Raw genomic sequence first — 17,058 nt, 5'->3', positions numbered from 1 at the left:
CGGATTTACCCCTGATACAGTAATATGCAATATATAGTACATTATAGGAGGCTTGTTGCTGTTGCTCTTTTGCTGTCCTTGGCAATGGCTATGCCAATCTGTTGGTTGGTCCAGCAATGTTGTCTAGACTGAAATATTGTTATTCTATTTGATTAAGCTTTGACCTGCTACTGACGCTAGATGTAAAGTCAGTGGATTACCAAGGTTTTTCACTTATCCAGTGAAATATCTCAACATGTACTGGATGGATTAACACAGCATTTAGCACATTGATGGTTCACAGAGGATGTATACTTTAAGGCTTTCTTAATTCTTAATTAAGGATTTCCCTAGTCGTTAGAAAAAGTCAGTAGTTGACTGGCAACCAGTAAGGACACCAATTAGTTAATTTATTGCAACACAGTATAACATTACACAAGTCCTGTTGTTCAAAACACAGAATAAATAACTTCCAACTACTCACAAAATGTTCAAATTACAGTTGAACTCTCCTGTCACTGCCTGAACTCCCCGTGTCTTCTCCCCCCCCCATAGTCATCATCCTGTTAAGAGCCAGCTGGCCTCCATTGGTCCGCCCTCTCTCGTTCTGTCATTTCATTTCGGGTCTGCTCTTTGGCAGTATTCCCCGCTGGGTCCCCTGTTTCTACGCTTGTAAAATAATTGTCCTCAGAGCTTTGAGTCCAGGTACAGACAGCTAATAGGACCGCTGACTGTCTTGTGGCAGCAGCTAGTACAGTTAGCATATTTAACAGCGCACCGGTAAGTGACTCCCTGTCTTACAAGAGAAATGGTTTGCGTGGTACAATTCCTTGATACTTTATCCCGGTGACAGAGCAGCTCCCGAACAGTTTGACATTGTTTTTGTTTTTCTGCGACTATCCGACTCATGTAAAGTGGGTCGACTAACACTCTTCTCAGCGACTAACGGTTAAGTCGACTATTAGGGGGCAGCCCTAGTGTACTAAGGACTTTGGTGATCCCCTGAGTTTTCTTCTTGCCCCACCATGAGGTTGACATTTGTGATTTGGAGTGAAATTCCTCAGCAGCAGGCTGACGTCTGCATTCAGTTCAGAACAGCCTCACACAGCTGGTAGCGTGTCTGTCGACTCTAAGACTAGTTCATTTATTAATCTTGGGAGTTTGATCAAGCTTTAACTACAACCTGCTCTGATTTCACTTCTGTCTTCAACATTTTATGGTGGAAACCTGAAACCACTCTGTGGTTGATATCAGCTTTCCTGCTCTATTTATGGGATTTTTGTATGCATCTATTTTTAAAATCTGGGGTGAAACTGGCAATAAAGGAAAACTTATTTATTAAATTGTTTTATGGAAACTCATTCACTCATACAGTATTTGTATGCATGGTGTATTCCTTTTTAAGCATTGCATGGCTAGTTACACTTGACCCAGATCATAAATTATCCCTCTACGTTAACTTGTGAAAGTCAAAACAAAAAGAGGGTAATGGCAGGGTGCCCAGACGGAGGCAGAATGCCACAATGAGCTACAGACCACAATGTCCAGTGTGGAAGATTTCCTTTGTACATGCACCAGAGGTATCCAAGGGGGGAAAAAAAACCTCACTTGTGGTTGGTCTTTTAAGTTGGAGCCAGAGAGCCAATTAAAAGGATTAGGGTGGATCACCACTGGTTTTGTCTTGATGTGCTGTGGTCACCAGATTGCCAGTCTGCTGCTGTATTGCTTCTCGCTCTTCAGAGGGCAACAGGTTCACATGGATGGCTCAAAACAAACACGCCCCTCCCGAGGGATTTTTTGTCTTCAGTATCTGATAGAATTTGAAGAAGAAGTGCTAACTACAAATCCAACAAGAGCCACACAACTGAGAGCATACAATTATGTCCCACCAATGGATAGACAGGCAATTGGAGAAAGCTTTCTATGGCATGAGGTCAGGAGCAATGGTGGGAATGCTCTCATGTCACGAATACCGCTAGGACCCGGTTATTTTTGTCTTTCTCAGTGAATGAAGTGCTCATCCTCAAAAAAAAAAGTGAGTTTAGAAGTGGCATAAATATATACTATAATCATATAATATATAAAAATGAATGTGGTGGATTTATTATGTGTTCTTGGATTAACCTTGCTTATGCCTATGTGGTACATTCAGATGAGTGTGATATTTAACTCGCAGTATGTGTTGTTGAAACCCACTGACTGCATCAGTCAGTAAGGTGTAACAATCTGACCTTCCATACTCTTTAGACAGCTCAAACACACAGCTGCACCACTTACTCAAATCTCTTGCTATAGATGGTTATGGTAAGGGGGTAGGATTTTCTAACCTACTATAGTAAAGATGATAAATATTCATAGTCTGAGGAAAAACGAAAACAAAAAACTTGCAAGGTTTAATTCAGCAATGAAGTCAGAATAAACCCTGAAGGGACTGAATATGTTGGTGAGCTTGGCAGCCTTTATGACCATTTCATGCTAAAACATCTGGTAGATTTCCATTTATGACTCATAACCTACATAGAATCCTTCCTTCTATCACAGACACTAAATTAAAAGTATCAAACAGTGATATATATAGTACAATTTGAACTATGTGTCCCCAAACACCAGATTCTTGTTATGTATCATGAACATTGTGAGTGTGGGTGGCCATCTCCAACACTGTGCCAAACATCACAAACTAACACTGAAGAAAGTAGCAAGGAAATTGAGGGCATGTAAACAAACAGACAGATTTTCGACAGACGTCAACAAACATTGTAGCATCCTCTGATGTCTGGACTATTTCACAGCCTGTCTAAAACGAAGAAACGTCAGGACAGACATTACATCGTCTTTTATGGGACTGCCAAAGGGCAACATTTCACCAATTTCAAGGTCATATTTCCCAATTTCTTAAGTGTGAACACTTTACCAGATGATATTATCAATGTGCAACAGTCTCTCACGAACTGTGAACTGTATGATTTAAAAGCCTACATAGGCACAGGCAGTGAGACAAGATATTGTCTTTTTTCCTTTGCCCTTTCTGACATGGATGTTGAAGTTACCTGTGGTGAAATGAGGAAACAAGAAGAGTTAGTGTCATTGTTGCAACAATCATTGTGGATCAGTAGAAATAGTATTTTATTTGACACAATAGCCTAACAACAACCCGACAAGACAGAATTTCAGTTTTACTTGCAGTTTAATTGCTTCCAAAGGACCCATATGCATGTATTCAGTCTTCATTACATCACAACTTGCACTTTTCATAAAAACATTTATCCGTTGTGATACATCTGGTAAGCAGGACCTCTTCTGACCGTGATACCGCATCTAGACTATTCACTCCGCTGTGACAAACTGTTTGACATCCACCTTAGCAATGGCACAGACAGTCTGTACCCACATGGGGGCTCTGGGGGTCTGAACACCGGCCTCACATTACTCCTCCCTCTATACCCGTATTGACCTAAGACACGTAGCCTCCACATACACTGTGGCACACACACCTTGACACCAGAATACTCTACACTCCCATTCTTTCACCGTCTGTTCAACTCGCAAAGTACCGATTGAAGGAGCAAAACCAGACTAAACACACCGAAGGATCATTGAGAAGACCCCAGAATAGCTCATAAAAGGCACTTTGTATGACTTTTATTTTTCTTTGCTTACTATAAACTGAGCTTCTGTGGCTTTCGTCAACTCTTCATCCTCCACCCGTTTTCCATTCCACTTTTGTCTTTTCCATAAATCAATATCTGTCAGGGAGTGTGGGGCTGCTGATTGTTTTTACAGAGCGTTGCTGTGTAATTTGGCTAAATAGTACTTGCACCCAGTTTACTCTGAGATGGTAAACAGTCTGGCTGGTAAAAAGGGAGTATGCCGATAGTCTCAAAGCATACAATCAGCCATAATTGGTATTGTGGACTGTGGACATATTTGATTACTTACCTGGGAAATAGGCATGATGGTATGATGGCAGGCTCGTAATAATAAGCAGGATTTTGGTTAAATTATACAATATGGATCACGTTCACTACATCACATTTTACGTGACATGCCTGAATCCACCTTCACATTGTTATACAGTATCACGTACTGTGTAATAATCGGTATGAGAGAGAACAACGAACGAGGACTTACACATACACGTGGCCATTTTTAAAGGCCAATAAAGTTTACTTAAAGAAAAAAAAACTTTTATAATGTGTTAGAGCTGCTTCAGTTGCCAGGGTCCGTGGTTTTAAGTTGTTAAAATTAAAGTTTTAAAGGCTCCTTCTCTTCAACTGGCAAAGCACTTAAACTCACCATATGATGATAGAATCAAAAACAAATTCATACATATTCTGGTTAAATGTGGATTCTTCTAATGTATCTGCAATCAGAACGGTTTTGTAGTTTATATTTTTAACAGAAAAAGTTGAAAATAAGTTAATTGTATCTATCATGCTTTGCACTATTGCAAATGTGATGATAATAAACAAGCACCAAAAGGTCCCCGATATGCAAGTGTAGTTGATCATAAAGAACCAGGTTAATCTTTATGAGCCTGTAATGGTGGAACTTAATGACATTGTGCAAGTGTTGCCCCACCTTTTTGTTTTATGCATATTTATTTAATTCTCAATTTCCTTGAACAAGTCTCAAAACAACAGTAGACCTCATACTTCATCATCCCCAATTTGCAAGGAATGTTAAAAATGGAGAAGCTTGGCAAGGCCTCAAACTGCCAAGTAGCAAATTACACAGAGGGGTGTCTTGTTTCAAGCTTTCAGACATTACTCGATTTAATGTATCTTGCTCACACGCAAAGTCTCTAGAATGTTTTGTTCCCTGAAGTCCCATTTGTATGAAATGTAAAATTTAATCAAAAAGAATGGACACAAACTCACTCACACACACTCTCACAGTTGCATCTGTGCTTGAGCTGTATTGAACATTTCCTCACTGTATTCATCTTCTATCCCAGTACTTTTCCACTAATGTCTGACTCACAATTGCACTGTGTCTGAACCCAGAGACCCTCCCGCCCCTCTGCCATCCCCTCCAAACATAATTTGAGAAATTCACTGAGACTAAGCCACACTGTACATTGTATATATCACACACACAGTTGGCCAGCTTCATATGATGCTTCTTGGATCAACAAGTTGTATAGCTTCCTGCGCAGATGGCTGGTCCCTCGGGAATGGCTGTATGTTGATTTAAACTAGATTGTAAAAGAGTCCTTTTTTTTGTACACAGTATTTTATAGTGGTTTAAAATGATTGCATACAAAGAACAATGAATGAGTTAAAGGTTAAAGCTGATGATATTTTTGCGGTCTACAAATTCCAAGATAAAAACCAACATAAATCCTACTAATCTGCCTGCATAGCTCTTATATGTCTGTTCCATAAAACCAATCAATGAACTACATTATTGCATTTAGTGACACATATCTTTTTATTATGATTAACACAAGCAGTGTTGTTCATTTTGAGACATACGCATACGGCAACTTGCTGCCAGAAATACTCCGTACAATTGTTGGGAACTATTTTCAGCTGTGCATCGATACACCTTTAGTGCACTGCTAGTTTCTTTTTGTGCCCAGCGGGTTTAGGTAATTAAAAAAGGAAACAAATAAAATTAAAATAAAGCAAATTAGAATTAAGTAAACTGCAACATAGAAGTTAATTATTTGTGACTCATTTGTATTCATTTATGGGTTCTTTAGGAACGAATGGGCTTGTGGCAGTGATACTTTGTTAAACCAGGACAGTACCTCATGTTTTCACCATCTTAGACAGTATCTATGGTGAGGCAAAAGAAAGCGAGAAGCTAATGAAAAAATAAATAGTAGTGAATTAAAAGCGAGTGGGGAATATGTGAGAAAAAGAAGAAAGGGGTGTAGGATAGACAGTATTCTCCAAAACCTTGGGCACCAGATATGACCACACATTTGGCTGGCCTCGTGCACTTGCATTCTCACATCATTGCAAACACTTAATTTAAATGCTTTGTTTAGTCAGGACCAGAGTGAATGCCGCAGTAATGGCTAAACCACTGTATGTTGCTGGGCACCCTGCAGTTAGTGGCACACTTGATTTTACTTTGGTATAGGATCACATTTCCGAACTCTAGAGCCACTGACCTTAAGCACGGGTATATAAACAGTGAGTTACGGCCTCCTGGGGTGTTCAGCTTTTACTGTAGAAACGTGCACTCCAGAGCTGAGTCTTCTATAATTCAGAGGCGGAAAGGGATCTGAAACAACCTGCCTTGGCATTTGAAATAGCCAGTCTGCTTTATTCTCCTTCTGACTTCAGAAATAAAGCAGGCTTAAAACATTTTCCTCCACTTCTGCCTTTTGATAAAGCCATTCCTGTGAGAACCTGCTAGTTTAGTAGGTATGCAAGTTTTCCTGCACGCCTGCCTGGGATCAATGTCACCTTTCAGAGTGTCTGAACACAAGGCAGGGCAGGGGAAATGATGGCCACAAAGGGCTCTTTCAGCAGGAGCCTTTCCTCCCATGCTGACCTAAATCGCCTCCTTCTCCCCCCCCCTCTCCTCTGCCTCATAGCAGCTACTCAGACATTCAGCCTTCATCCAGGCTTCACAGCCAGCAGAAACGTGCACCTAGTCAGGGAGTCAACCCTGCAGGGTAAAAACACGGGCCTCAAGGGGGGTGGGGAGTCTCCAGAGGCTGTGGGTGCTAAAAAGTAATAAGATTTGATAGCACGGTGAGACCTTAGATGATGTTTCATAAGTGATGCACTGATCTAAGGTTGAGATTGTATTTTGTTTCTAGCCGATGCACTTTTAGAAGCTTGTACCTGCTCACATTTCTCTTGTTTGTTTCCTTTACTCTGCAGTTGGTTAGATTTCATCAGTTAGTCTCAGTTGTTTCATCCAACTGGCAGATTAAAATGGCAACGAGATATAAATAAAAGAGCACTGATGTTCCTTTCTGAAAAATGACTTTTCTGTAGACCCCACCCTCCATACTTCCCCCCTCTGTTCTGTCATCAGTCTTACAACCCCCATCTGTACAACTTTCATAAGGTTACGAGTACATGTTTACACTTGGCCCCTAAGGTAAACTGAACTACATTTGCACTGGTGTACATCATCACACCACACCCCAAACACTTCAGTCCTGATCCCCGCAGCAGAGCAGTACTCCAGGCCAGACCACGCCTGATTGTTTCTACGTGTAATGCGTTCAGTGGAGAATAACTTGACAGATTCTGAAGATGAATCGATACACTGATAACACAATGGAAGGCTGTCTACAGCGCCGAGTGATCACTTCCAGACATTGCTTTGGTTTTTGCCAGAAGAATCAGCAGAGGGGACTGGATTTTTTGATGTTGGATTGCTGAGTATCTGAGGTTACTATTGGCTGGGCTTGTAGAAAAAACTCTATAAAGGAGTATTGCGTGCTTCAAATACAAAATAACGAATAATACAAGAATGTTTCAGTGATGCAGATGATCAGAATAATGAATAAGAAAATATTAAATTTTTTTATAAAGACTTTTATTACATTTTGACAATAAGTTAAACAACTTTAATCTTTTTGTTTCAAAATCCATTCACACACATCTCAGAAAATATTGCAGAGATGTTTTCAGGAGAGCAAATGAATGTTCCAATAAAGAAGAAAGAAAAACCTTTCAAGTAAAACAGAATATTGAACTTCATTCATACAGAGTTCATATTGAATTCTGTGCTCTTGTTTTTCTGGTGTGCAAAATTCCAAAAATAGATTTATTTTTTCACTGTGCACATATAAAACTTTAATTTAATTGAAATCAGGGTTGGAAAACTCCACTCCACTTGCACTCCACCAAATATTGACTTAAATCTCTAATGCAGAAACATTGTTTGTTAAGCACCAGTAGTCATTTTGAAGCAATGACAAGTTTTTACAGTATAAATGCTTTCAGTGACATTTGACCTGAAATACAAACACAACAGCCGTCTGCGTGCTAGCAAAGCTGCCAGTGTGTATTAATGATGGTTACCATGACAATGATGAATCAGTATTGTAAAAATCTACAGTAAGTTACAGTACCAATCATTTCTGATAGAATATTGGTTTTGAATGTAAAACTAAATGGATAAAATAACTGTAAAAGTGACAGCATATTTTTCTTTTGTGTATCTAAATCTGAATTACTTTTGCCACATCCCTTTCCATTCTACACTCTGTTTGACAGAGATTCCTTTAATGCAATTATTAATCCTTTTAAAAGCAATTGCTTTGAAATAGAATTGCATCGGCAAAACATCTGGGGCACAACACGTCGAATGACAGAACAAAACAAACATGACAGAAAAAGAGCATAGCAAGGTCAAAAGACTAATTACAGTATGATTGGAGAGTTCAAGGGTCGATGAAGGAAACTGCAATGTAGCGGGTGCCGTTGGTGGTGGGCAGGCCTTCGTGTAGGTGGGTCAGTCTTCCTGGGTGCATGAAGCTCCAGCCTTTCCGTGGTGAATTTATGGAACAGTTATACCGATGGAAACGGCAACCCCCACCCTAAAGCAAGAAAAGGAAGTAACAAATGGTTAAGATTTTAAAAATTGAATTAATAAAAAAAATAACCAAATTTCTTTCATTCAGACGTTTCACATCAGCATGACTCAGCTCCCTTAATACAAACTCCTTACTTGAAAGTCTGTGTCTTTGTTATTGAGAGCGATGTTGATGGTGAAGGTGGAGGAGTCGTGATGGGGCCTCAAGTACGCCTGCCTCTCAGGAGTGTATTTTACCACAAAATTCATTACAGCGTAACCCTGATGAAGGTGCAGAAATACATCAAGTAAGCTGACAGTCAGCGCATCTTTGAACTTATCATTCAATGGAAGAACTGTCACCACTGTTAAAGCTCACATTTCATACTAAAAGAATGTCTCATGCTGTACATGTGAAAACAGGTTGTGTGAAAAGAGAAAGTTTTAGGTTTTGGGCAAGGCAGGCAGGATTCACTGTTTGTCTTTCTTTTACTTCTCCATGAGGTCATTCTAACCTTAGTGTAGTAGCCAGAGAAAACTTTTAGTGTGACGGGTGATATGAACTCTCGGATAAAGTGTAGCCACTCTTTGTCAAAGCCGATTTGCTTCATATGAATGTCATCTGTCGGCACCGTCTCATAGCCTCCGGCGATCCGCTTGTCCTGAGCAAAAGGAGAGAAAATAAAACACATTGTAGTGTGATTAACGACGGAACAAATGACCCACCATTCTGTGTGTGTGTGTGTGTGTGTGTGTGTGTGTGTGTGTGTGTGTGTGTGTGACCACAACTTTCAAAGTGATGATGATGATTATGTTTCCGTGAGTGTGTGTGTGCGCGCATGTGTCTTTGAAACCGCAGGCTGTTGTCTGTCTGCATGAAGCTTAATGACCCATCCAGCTTCAGCCTTTTCCCGAACAGAGTTAGTCAAAGTATCTGTGCACATTTAGTCTTCCAGGCAAACTTTTAGACACATTAATTACCAATTTCAAACTACATAAAACAGGCCACATGGATTAGACAGCTGAAACATAAAACACAACATCACAACCTTTGTTTGGCTATATTTAAATGACAGACGTGGAGAAGATGGTCATAAAATTAGGCATGTGTGTACAAGTACCCTGAACACCCATCATGTGTCTCTGTGTGAGATTGTGCGTGTCCTAACAAATAGATGACAAAATTCAATGAAAAAAGTAGCTAAAGAAGAATATTAAACTTACTACTCCCCACATCTGGCTAATTTGACCCCCCCCCCACAAAAGGGTATGAAAGGCAGCTTGAAAGTAATGGCTCACCCAGCCATCAAAGACAACAGAGACATGGCTGTGAGAATAAAGTTTATCAGACAACATGAGGGATTATTTCCTTATGTCCATGTGTTTCTATTGCTGTCAGGGTTTGATTAATTACACACACACACACACACACACACACACACACACACACACACACACACACACACACACACACACTTACCCACAATGAGACACTGAAAGGCTTATCTTCATGATAATTATCCAACTCAGGCAATTTAAAAGTGGTGAGTTTTTTTATGCATGCTGAATAAACTACAGCAAATGGCTTCTTTTGAAGGTTAGAAAATAAGCCTTTGTGTTTCCAACTGTGCTGACTGTGTGACGCCATTGCTGGAAATGATGTCAACCTATTGTCACAAACTTTTGGTGGGGTTATTTACTGTTAAAATAATTCTATTATTCTATTATTACTTGAATCCCTTTACAATTTTTAACCATGTTAACAGTGTTAGCACATCCCTAAAGCACATGGGCTTCCACACTAAACTAAGATGGCGAACACGGTACACATTATACCTACTAAACATCAACATGTTAGCATTTAGCTCCGAGCACCTAGAAATAGTAATAATAAAATGGCACAACTACATTATTCACACATTCTTGTACTTATAAAGATGAATGAACATAACCACAGCAGGGGCTAACAGTACTGACCATATGTCTGCCTCCAGACCAGGTACCGTAATGCTCCATCTCTCCAACTATTTCATCACAGGCCTTCTCTGAAAATACTGGGAACCAGAACACATCTGGACAAGGCTGCAACACACACACATGCACAGTAAGACTTCTGAGAATAGACTTGAGTCACACCTTCACCTTGAGCTGTAGTTACTGTAATGTAATACACACATATGATTAAAACAGATGTTGGGATTTCTGTGCGGTATTATGTCATTCTCTTTCACTGTCTCTGTCTCTGTCTCGAACACATGCATACACACAGACACATAAACACACACCTCCTCCATGTAGTTCTCAGTGAAAATTTTAGAGTAGTTTTTGTGGATGTATTTCTCCTTCCAGTCCTGCAAAGAGAGAGAATTTCAGATTAGTGGCCTTTTTTTTGGTCTGACCTGCATTCCTCACAGAGATAATCCCCTCTCCCACGGGGCAGGTCCCAGCGTGCCAGATACAGAAATAAATCACAAAGCCTTATCAGTCAGGAGTCTTATCACACTGGAGTCATTACTACAAAATTGTCTCACATCTGCAATCCTTCCATTATGGCTAATAACCTTTACAGGTGGCTGGTGTTTATCTCAGCTATTCCGAAAAATTTCTTTTTTTTTTCCTGCTTGAAGAATAATGAGAGATCATAATGACTTACCACGGGGTTTTCATATATCTGCCACAAGTCATTGTTATAATGGGAAATGTTATAATTGGCTGTGGAAATGAGCCTCCCAAAGTCGTGCCGGTTTGTTATGTACATGAAGACTCCCTGCAGCAAACAAGAAAAAGTTCAATCAGTTTCACAAACTTAAGAGTTGAAATGTCTGTAATGTCTCACAGGAAGCATTCATAACAGATCCATACCTCACACACATACACATTTACATTACATAAGCACTATAACACTGCAGGTTATAATTACACTAACTGTTTATGACTCGAACACCCCTCAATGGTTAGCACTGGCATAAAAAACTGACAAACGTACTTGTGGCAAACTACTTCAAAGCTTCATTTGCAACAAAATGAAAATAAAGTCTGATTCAAGTATGTTTTAACACACTGAAATCAATTGTGTTTGACTGAGATAGAGACACAGATGCCATATAAATAATCTTAGATTATTTATGGGTGGTGGGCTGCAGGATGTTGGTGGGTTGGGAACAGGATAGGGTGGGGCAGTGAAGTGAGAAGGGTGGGAGAACAGGAACAGAGGGGTGCTGGGCAGCTTGGGACAAAGCAAATTCAGGAATGATATTCCCTCTACTGTACAGTGAAGCATGGGGTTGGCGTTGTGTAGGGGTGGATTTGGACTCACTATCAGACTAGGCTTTGTGTAGGACAAGAGATGAATGAAGATTATAAATTAAGAATGGTTTTGCAATATCCTGGTGTGAGTTTCCAAATTGCTAATGCAAAATAATGATCTTGTGAAAGCTGTGATTTGTACCAGGTGGTTTACATGAGTGAAAATGAATATTGTTTGAGCCTAGTCTGAGATCAGTCAAGTGTGTTTAGAGGGAGCAGCTGGTTACATGTGTTTTCTGTAAGGTTTGGCTGTTCGAAGTAAAGCATCAGGACAGGGGACTTGCATGTGAACTGACTCTCTGACCGTCTTTCTCCTCCTTGATCTCCTCTTGGAAGGCATTATAAAAAAAAACAGGACAGAAAACAGTGTCTTTCTAGCTTAGACAGATATCTGCTTTTGAACCTAAAATCAAGCAAAATGTCAACATCAATTTCCAAAGAGCTGCCAGACATGCTGATATCTTACGAGAGGATGAAGGCAGCAACATCAAGAGAGAGCAACTCAATATTAAAATTGTGTTTTCTATAAATCTGAAAAAAATAATTGATAATATGGAATTTCAGTGTTTTGCTTTACACATTTACTCAGCAATGCCAAGAAATCCTCAATCAAATAAGCTACAAGTCTTTTGCATGTGAAAAAGATTCTGCCTATGAAATGAGCCAAAGCTCGGAATGGTTTCTGAGCGCTAACCCATTGGAAATGGATGTTTCAGAAAGCAGAATAATCAAAACAAATGGAAACCTTTGGGGGCCTGAGCATATGGAATGATTCCGGAGAAGGGGAGTCTTTTTCTCTGTGACTGGTCTAAAATAAAGGAGAAGCATCATGTAAATAGGATAACATAAAGTATTGTTTCACAATAAGAGACAGTGTGACAGTTGCAATATACATAGCAACTCAGGAGGAGAGGAAATGCGCCTGCATGAAAAAGGAGCAAGGTTCCCTCTGAAGCTGATGTTTTTTGGTTTTTTGTGGGTTAATATGGGAGGTAATGCATGCTGGGGGAAAAGCTAAGCAATCCAAAAATATACAGAGTTTGGATCAGGCATGATAGTTGTTTAGTACAGAGCACAGGTGACGGGACTGTGACATAGAACACAGCTGGACGAAGGGTTTACAGGAGGAAGGAAAAACACATAACAGACAAGACAATTCTTGTCAACTAGCCAGCCAGGCACTGTAACAGGTTGCACTCTCTGTGGTCATATGACAACAAGGACAAAAGAAAGTGAAGGATGACTGGATACAAGTGGAGCAAAGAACCTTAAAGCACCATAGAGCAACCATAAACAGAGGAGGTTCATGCCTTGATGACAGACAGACATTTCAAACCGCTTGTACTTGCCAGTCATTGGATTCCGTTGAGCTGTTGACTTGTGTTAGGGTTAACATTCATTGTATTTTTTTTAACTCTACTGAACCCTTTCTATATGTAAATACAGAATTTAAATTTCTAACATAAGTATCCCTTACAGTGGCTATGCCGTGACGTTTGTATAGATGCTACACGGTGCAGACTACAACAGTATCTTCACTATATGTTTACAATACTAACACATGATTCTTACCATTTCTCTGGCATTTCTACACAAAGACATATCTGGGTCTAGTTTCTCCAGAACAAAGTAGTTCCTCTCTTTCAGTTCATTCCTCAAAGTACTGCCCTTGACCATGTATACATGTGCCATGTAAGGAATGTTCCACACGCCCCTAGAAACAAGAAGACATGAACAAGAGAGAGTAAGTAAACATGACTGTGTGTTGTAGGAGGTGTTGGAAAATGTATTGGTGATCTTTATGGCGCAAAAAAAGAAGAGTGTCAAGAGTGTCAAACGTGGTAGAAGATTCAGAATCTTTTTTATCTGTTAAGTAACAGTCAGCCCCTACCCTGTCCGCCCACACACCCTGACCAACCACTAGGAGTTGCTAATGCAGCGACAAGGTAAGGCTGCTCAATTAATCGAAATTTGATCATGATTACGATTTTGGGGCCAAACAATCTCAAAACTAATAAAATCGGAGGGAAACGATTTTTTTTTTTCATTTTCTGTTGTGCAACGTTATATAGAAAAAAGCTGAGCCCCTGAATTGGGACACAGCCACAGTCTGCGTATTTCGCGCATGTGTATTTCCCGTCCCTCCCCCGCAGCAAGCACTGCACGTCATGCACTCGGTATACTCGCCGTTCCCGACCTGTCGCGCGACAATGTGAAGTCACGGGAGCGCCGTAACTATTTATACTTGCGTCTGTGGTTGCGACACTAGTTGCCGTCTTCTCCTGTCACGTTGTTTTCGTTTGAACAGGTAACCGGAGACTTACAAATGTTTATGGGGAAAGGGGAAAGGAAAGTGTAACTGAGGACTTCCTTGCAAAGTGTTTTTGACAAATGTCCAATAAATGCAGCATGTTTCTGAAGTTTAAAAAAATAATCGTTTGAATAATCGTGATTTCAATTTTGACCCAAATAATCGTGATTATGCATTTTTCCATAATCGAGCAGCCCTACGACAAGGACATAATCCCTCACTGTCTTCCTCCCCACAGGTCCACAGGATTTTTAGTGTGGTGGGTGAATGTTAATTCCTTTTGTGCCATCTGGTTGCTATTTCAACTTATTTTTAAACACATAAAAAAGGGAGTCAGTCAGAGAGAAGAAGTGAATTTGACTACCATTTTTTCACGACTCAGGCCTTGCTGCTCAGCGCTAAATCACTGCTCATGTTGATTGTGGCTTTAATGTTCATGTGTGTATTCTAGGATGTAGCTCATAATAAAGGCATTTCATGGGTCTGGTTGTTTATAGCTAAACATGGATGAGAACTGTTTTAGCACAATGGGAAAAGATTTATTTTAGTCGTGGACTAGAGTTCCAACACTGGCATGTGTGAACCATAAAAGTGCAAGGCCGTTGATGTTTGTACCCTTGATGCACTTGTCACTTACACACGTTTTTTCTGCACAATGTCGACATAATCTTCAGAGCGAGCATAATAACCATCCAGGCTCAAGGCTCCCCAGAAGTTGGACCACAGCTTGCTATGACGAGTGACAAGGGGACCAATTATTTTCCTGTAGGAAGCAAGAGGCAGAATGGAGAGATGGTAATTCTGTCAAAGCAGATAAAACTCAGTGACATCTCACAGACAGTCAACCACCTAATGCACTGGGACTCTAAGTTGTAAAACCAGCATGCTGCATCAAGGAGATCAACCTCTCACTAGATAGATATGATCACTGCCAAATCACTAACAGATCGTTGAAGCGTGTAATACAAACCAGACCTGTAAATCATTATGAACTGGGTTCAGATAAGTGTAACTGCTTGCTGCAGGAGTCTGTTTATATAAACCCTGAATCTGGTCTATTCCTTAGAACTTTCATGAAATAGAGTAACAGGATTTTTCCACTGCTGCTCTTTTAGTCTTACAAAACCAAACCACAATGAAAGGGATTTTTTCTATTATATGAAATAAATAGGGCAGACTGGTAGATATTGATGCACTACAGTACTGTATACTAATGCAAAATTTTCTTGGTTAAGATAGATTGACATTTTCCTCCCGCAACCAGAGTGCCAGCAGAAAATTTCTCATGCTGTCTTTAAATATCCCAGAAGAGGCTTTTACTTTGCATGCCTCCAGCAGGTCACAATACCATGCCACTGCCACAATGACATCTAGTTTACGGGAAGGTTTCTTCGAATTCATGAGCTGCAGAAGGGAAAAGGGTTTGCATGTTTGTTTTTTGTATAATGCAAAGTGGCATTTCGGGGTTAGTGCAATTGACTCTTTCACTGTTTCCATGTGGCCAGGCAAAAACAGGAAGCCTGAGCGGCTTATTTTTAAACTTTCATTCAGTCGGCTATAATGTTCCTGTGGTTTTGCCACTTGAGGGATAAATTAAATGGTTCAACAATCACAACAACTACCAGGGACACTCACTGAACGGGTTCCACTTTGGCTTTTATTCTAGTTACCATATGATTACCTGTTCTGCTCAATGAGGAGCTTCAGTGTCTGTCTGTTGGTGAGCATCACATCTGAATCAATGCTGAAGTAGTAGGCACATGTGGTATCTTTACGGCAAAGATCCCTAATGAAATAAAAAATACAGACATGGCAGAGAAAGTAGTGATTATTCAATTCAGAGCTTACTACAGTCAAATACTTGGAAGTAATCATGGAGAGTCAGGCTCTCACTGACTATCTTTAAGCTTCCAGTGGATAATCTTAGGAAGATTAGAGACTGCTAATAAACCTAAGACTTCTTCATTATAGGGCTGTCCTGACCAATGCTTTTAGCGTGCTGTGCTTTTGATAGGATCTCTGTGATGAGGCGTCACAGATTGAATTATCACCGTGACAACAGACTTACTTAACACTGAGAAATGAGAGAGATGGCCCATATAGGATGAATCAGTACAGTATATCACATGCACAATTCTAAATGTTCTGAATCAAGAAGGGACACGTTATCGGTAATCTGAAGAGCTAACTATTGAGTTGATAATATTTCAGCTACATTACATACTGTATACATGCATAACACTTTTAGTTTGAAAAGAACACCTGGGGGGCAAGAAGCATTAACATAGTTCTGCAACATAAGTGGACTGTTTGATGATAAAATAGAAATCATGCAAGTATAATTTAGAGGTTTTAAAGTAACAGGAAAGTTTTCCTTTAGGCTATGATTAATCGGGGGCCCAGGCCAAAAGCACCATCATCTGGTTTCATCGATTTTGTACTTTAAACCACAGTTTCTGAGAGATGAAGCACACATACATGCCCATGTTCCTGGCCTCTCCTTGGCTCAAATTTTCTTCTGGTCCCACAACCTTGAAACTGTTGAACACATTCCTGTTCTCTTCCCAGAACTTCTGGATGTGCTTCTCGTGGTAAACCTCCTGAGCAGGGAGCCAATATTAATGGATTAGAAGCTACATGTATGGAGCCATGCATGGTAAAGATCTACTGTGAAACAAAACGTAACAGCAGCTGCAGTTGCAGCTGTGTACACTCACATTGTTGTGGACAAAAACTTTGAGTTTATCCTTTGGATAATCCAAGGTCAGCAGCCGCTGGAAGAATTCGGGAAGAAATGGAGTGGGCTGCTCAATGAATACGCCAACCAACACATTTGGATACTCCTGTTTAGATTAGAGGAGAGACAAATTACTAGTATTTCAAACAAAACGGCCTAGTTACGGAAAAGTGTTTAACATTAATCAGTCGTGAGTTTGACATTTTATGTCAGATATAAACAGCGAAGCTGC

General features: G+C 40.1%; 1 protein-coding gene across 2 annotated transcripts in view; it reads right to left on the bottom strand.

Moving 5' to 3' along the window:
• Nucleotides 1-7,469: 7,469 nt before the first annotated feature.
• The window catches only part of plod2 (procollagen-lysine, 2-oxoglutarate 5-dioxygenase 2), a 31,010-nt gene continuing 21,421 nt past the window's right edge, over nucleotides 7,470-17,058 (bottom strand). Inside the window, exons 9-20 of one of the 2 annotated variants that reach the window (XM_051410569.1) lie at nucleotides 16,807-16,932; nucleotides 16,568-16,689; nucleotides 15,771-15,875; nucleotides 14,727-14,852; nucleotides 13,351-13,492; nucleotides 12,524-12,586; nucleotides 11,126-11,239; nucleotides 10,758-10,823; nucleotides 10,450-10,554; nucleotides 8,988-9,134; nucleotides 8,629-8,754; nucleotides 7,470-8,497 (exon numbers count right to left, since the gene is read on the bottom strand). In XM_051410569.1, coding sequence (XP_051266529.1) covers nucleotides 8,342-8,497; nucleotides 8,629-8,754; nucleotides 8,988-9,134; nucleotides 10,450-10,554; nucleotides 10,758-10,823; nucleotides 11,126-11,239; nucleotides 12,524-12,586; nucleotides 13,351-13,492; nucleotides 14,727-14,852; nucleotides 15,771-15,875; nucleotides 16,568-16,689; nucleotides 16,807-16,932 — 1,398 coding nt within the window. In that variant the 3' untranslated portion in view covers nucleotides 7,470-8,341. The remainder of the gene's footprint in view (nucleotides 8,498-8,628; nucleotides 8,755-8,987; nucleotides 9,135-10,449; nucleotides 10,555-10,757; nucleotides 10,824-11,125; nucleotides 11,240-12,523; nucleotides 12,587-13,350; nucleotides 13,493-14,726; nucleotides 14,853-15,770; nucleotides 15,876-16,567; nucleotides 16,690-16,806; nucleotides 16,933-17,058) is intronic. The other variant, XM_051410570.1, reaches the window with a different exon arrangement.

This window comes from Dicentrarchus labrax, unplaced genomic scaffold (genome assembly GCF_905237075.1).
Source record: "Dicentrarchus labrax unplaced genomic scaffold, dlabrax2021, whole genome shotgun sequence".
Taxonomy (NCBI): Eukaryota; Metazoa; Chordata; class Actinopteri; family Moronidae; genus Dicentrarchus; species Dicentrarchus labrax.
This window is presented reverse-complemented; position numbering and strand designations above follow the sequence as displayed.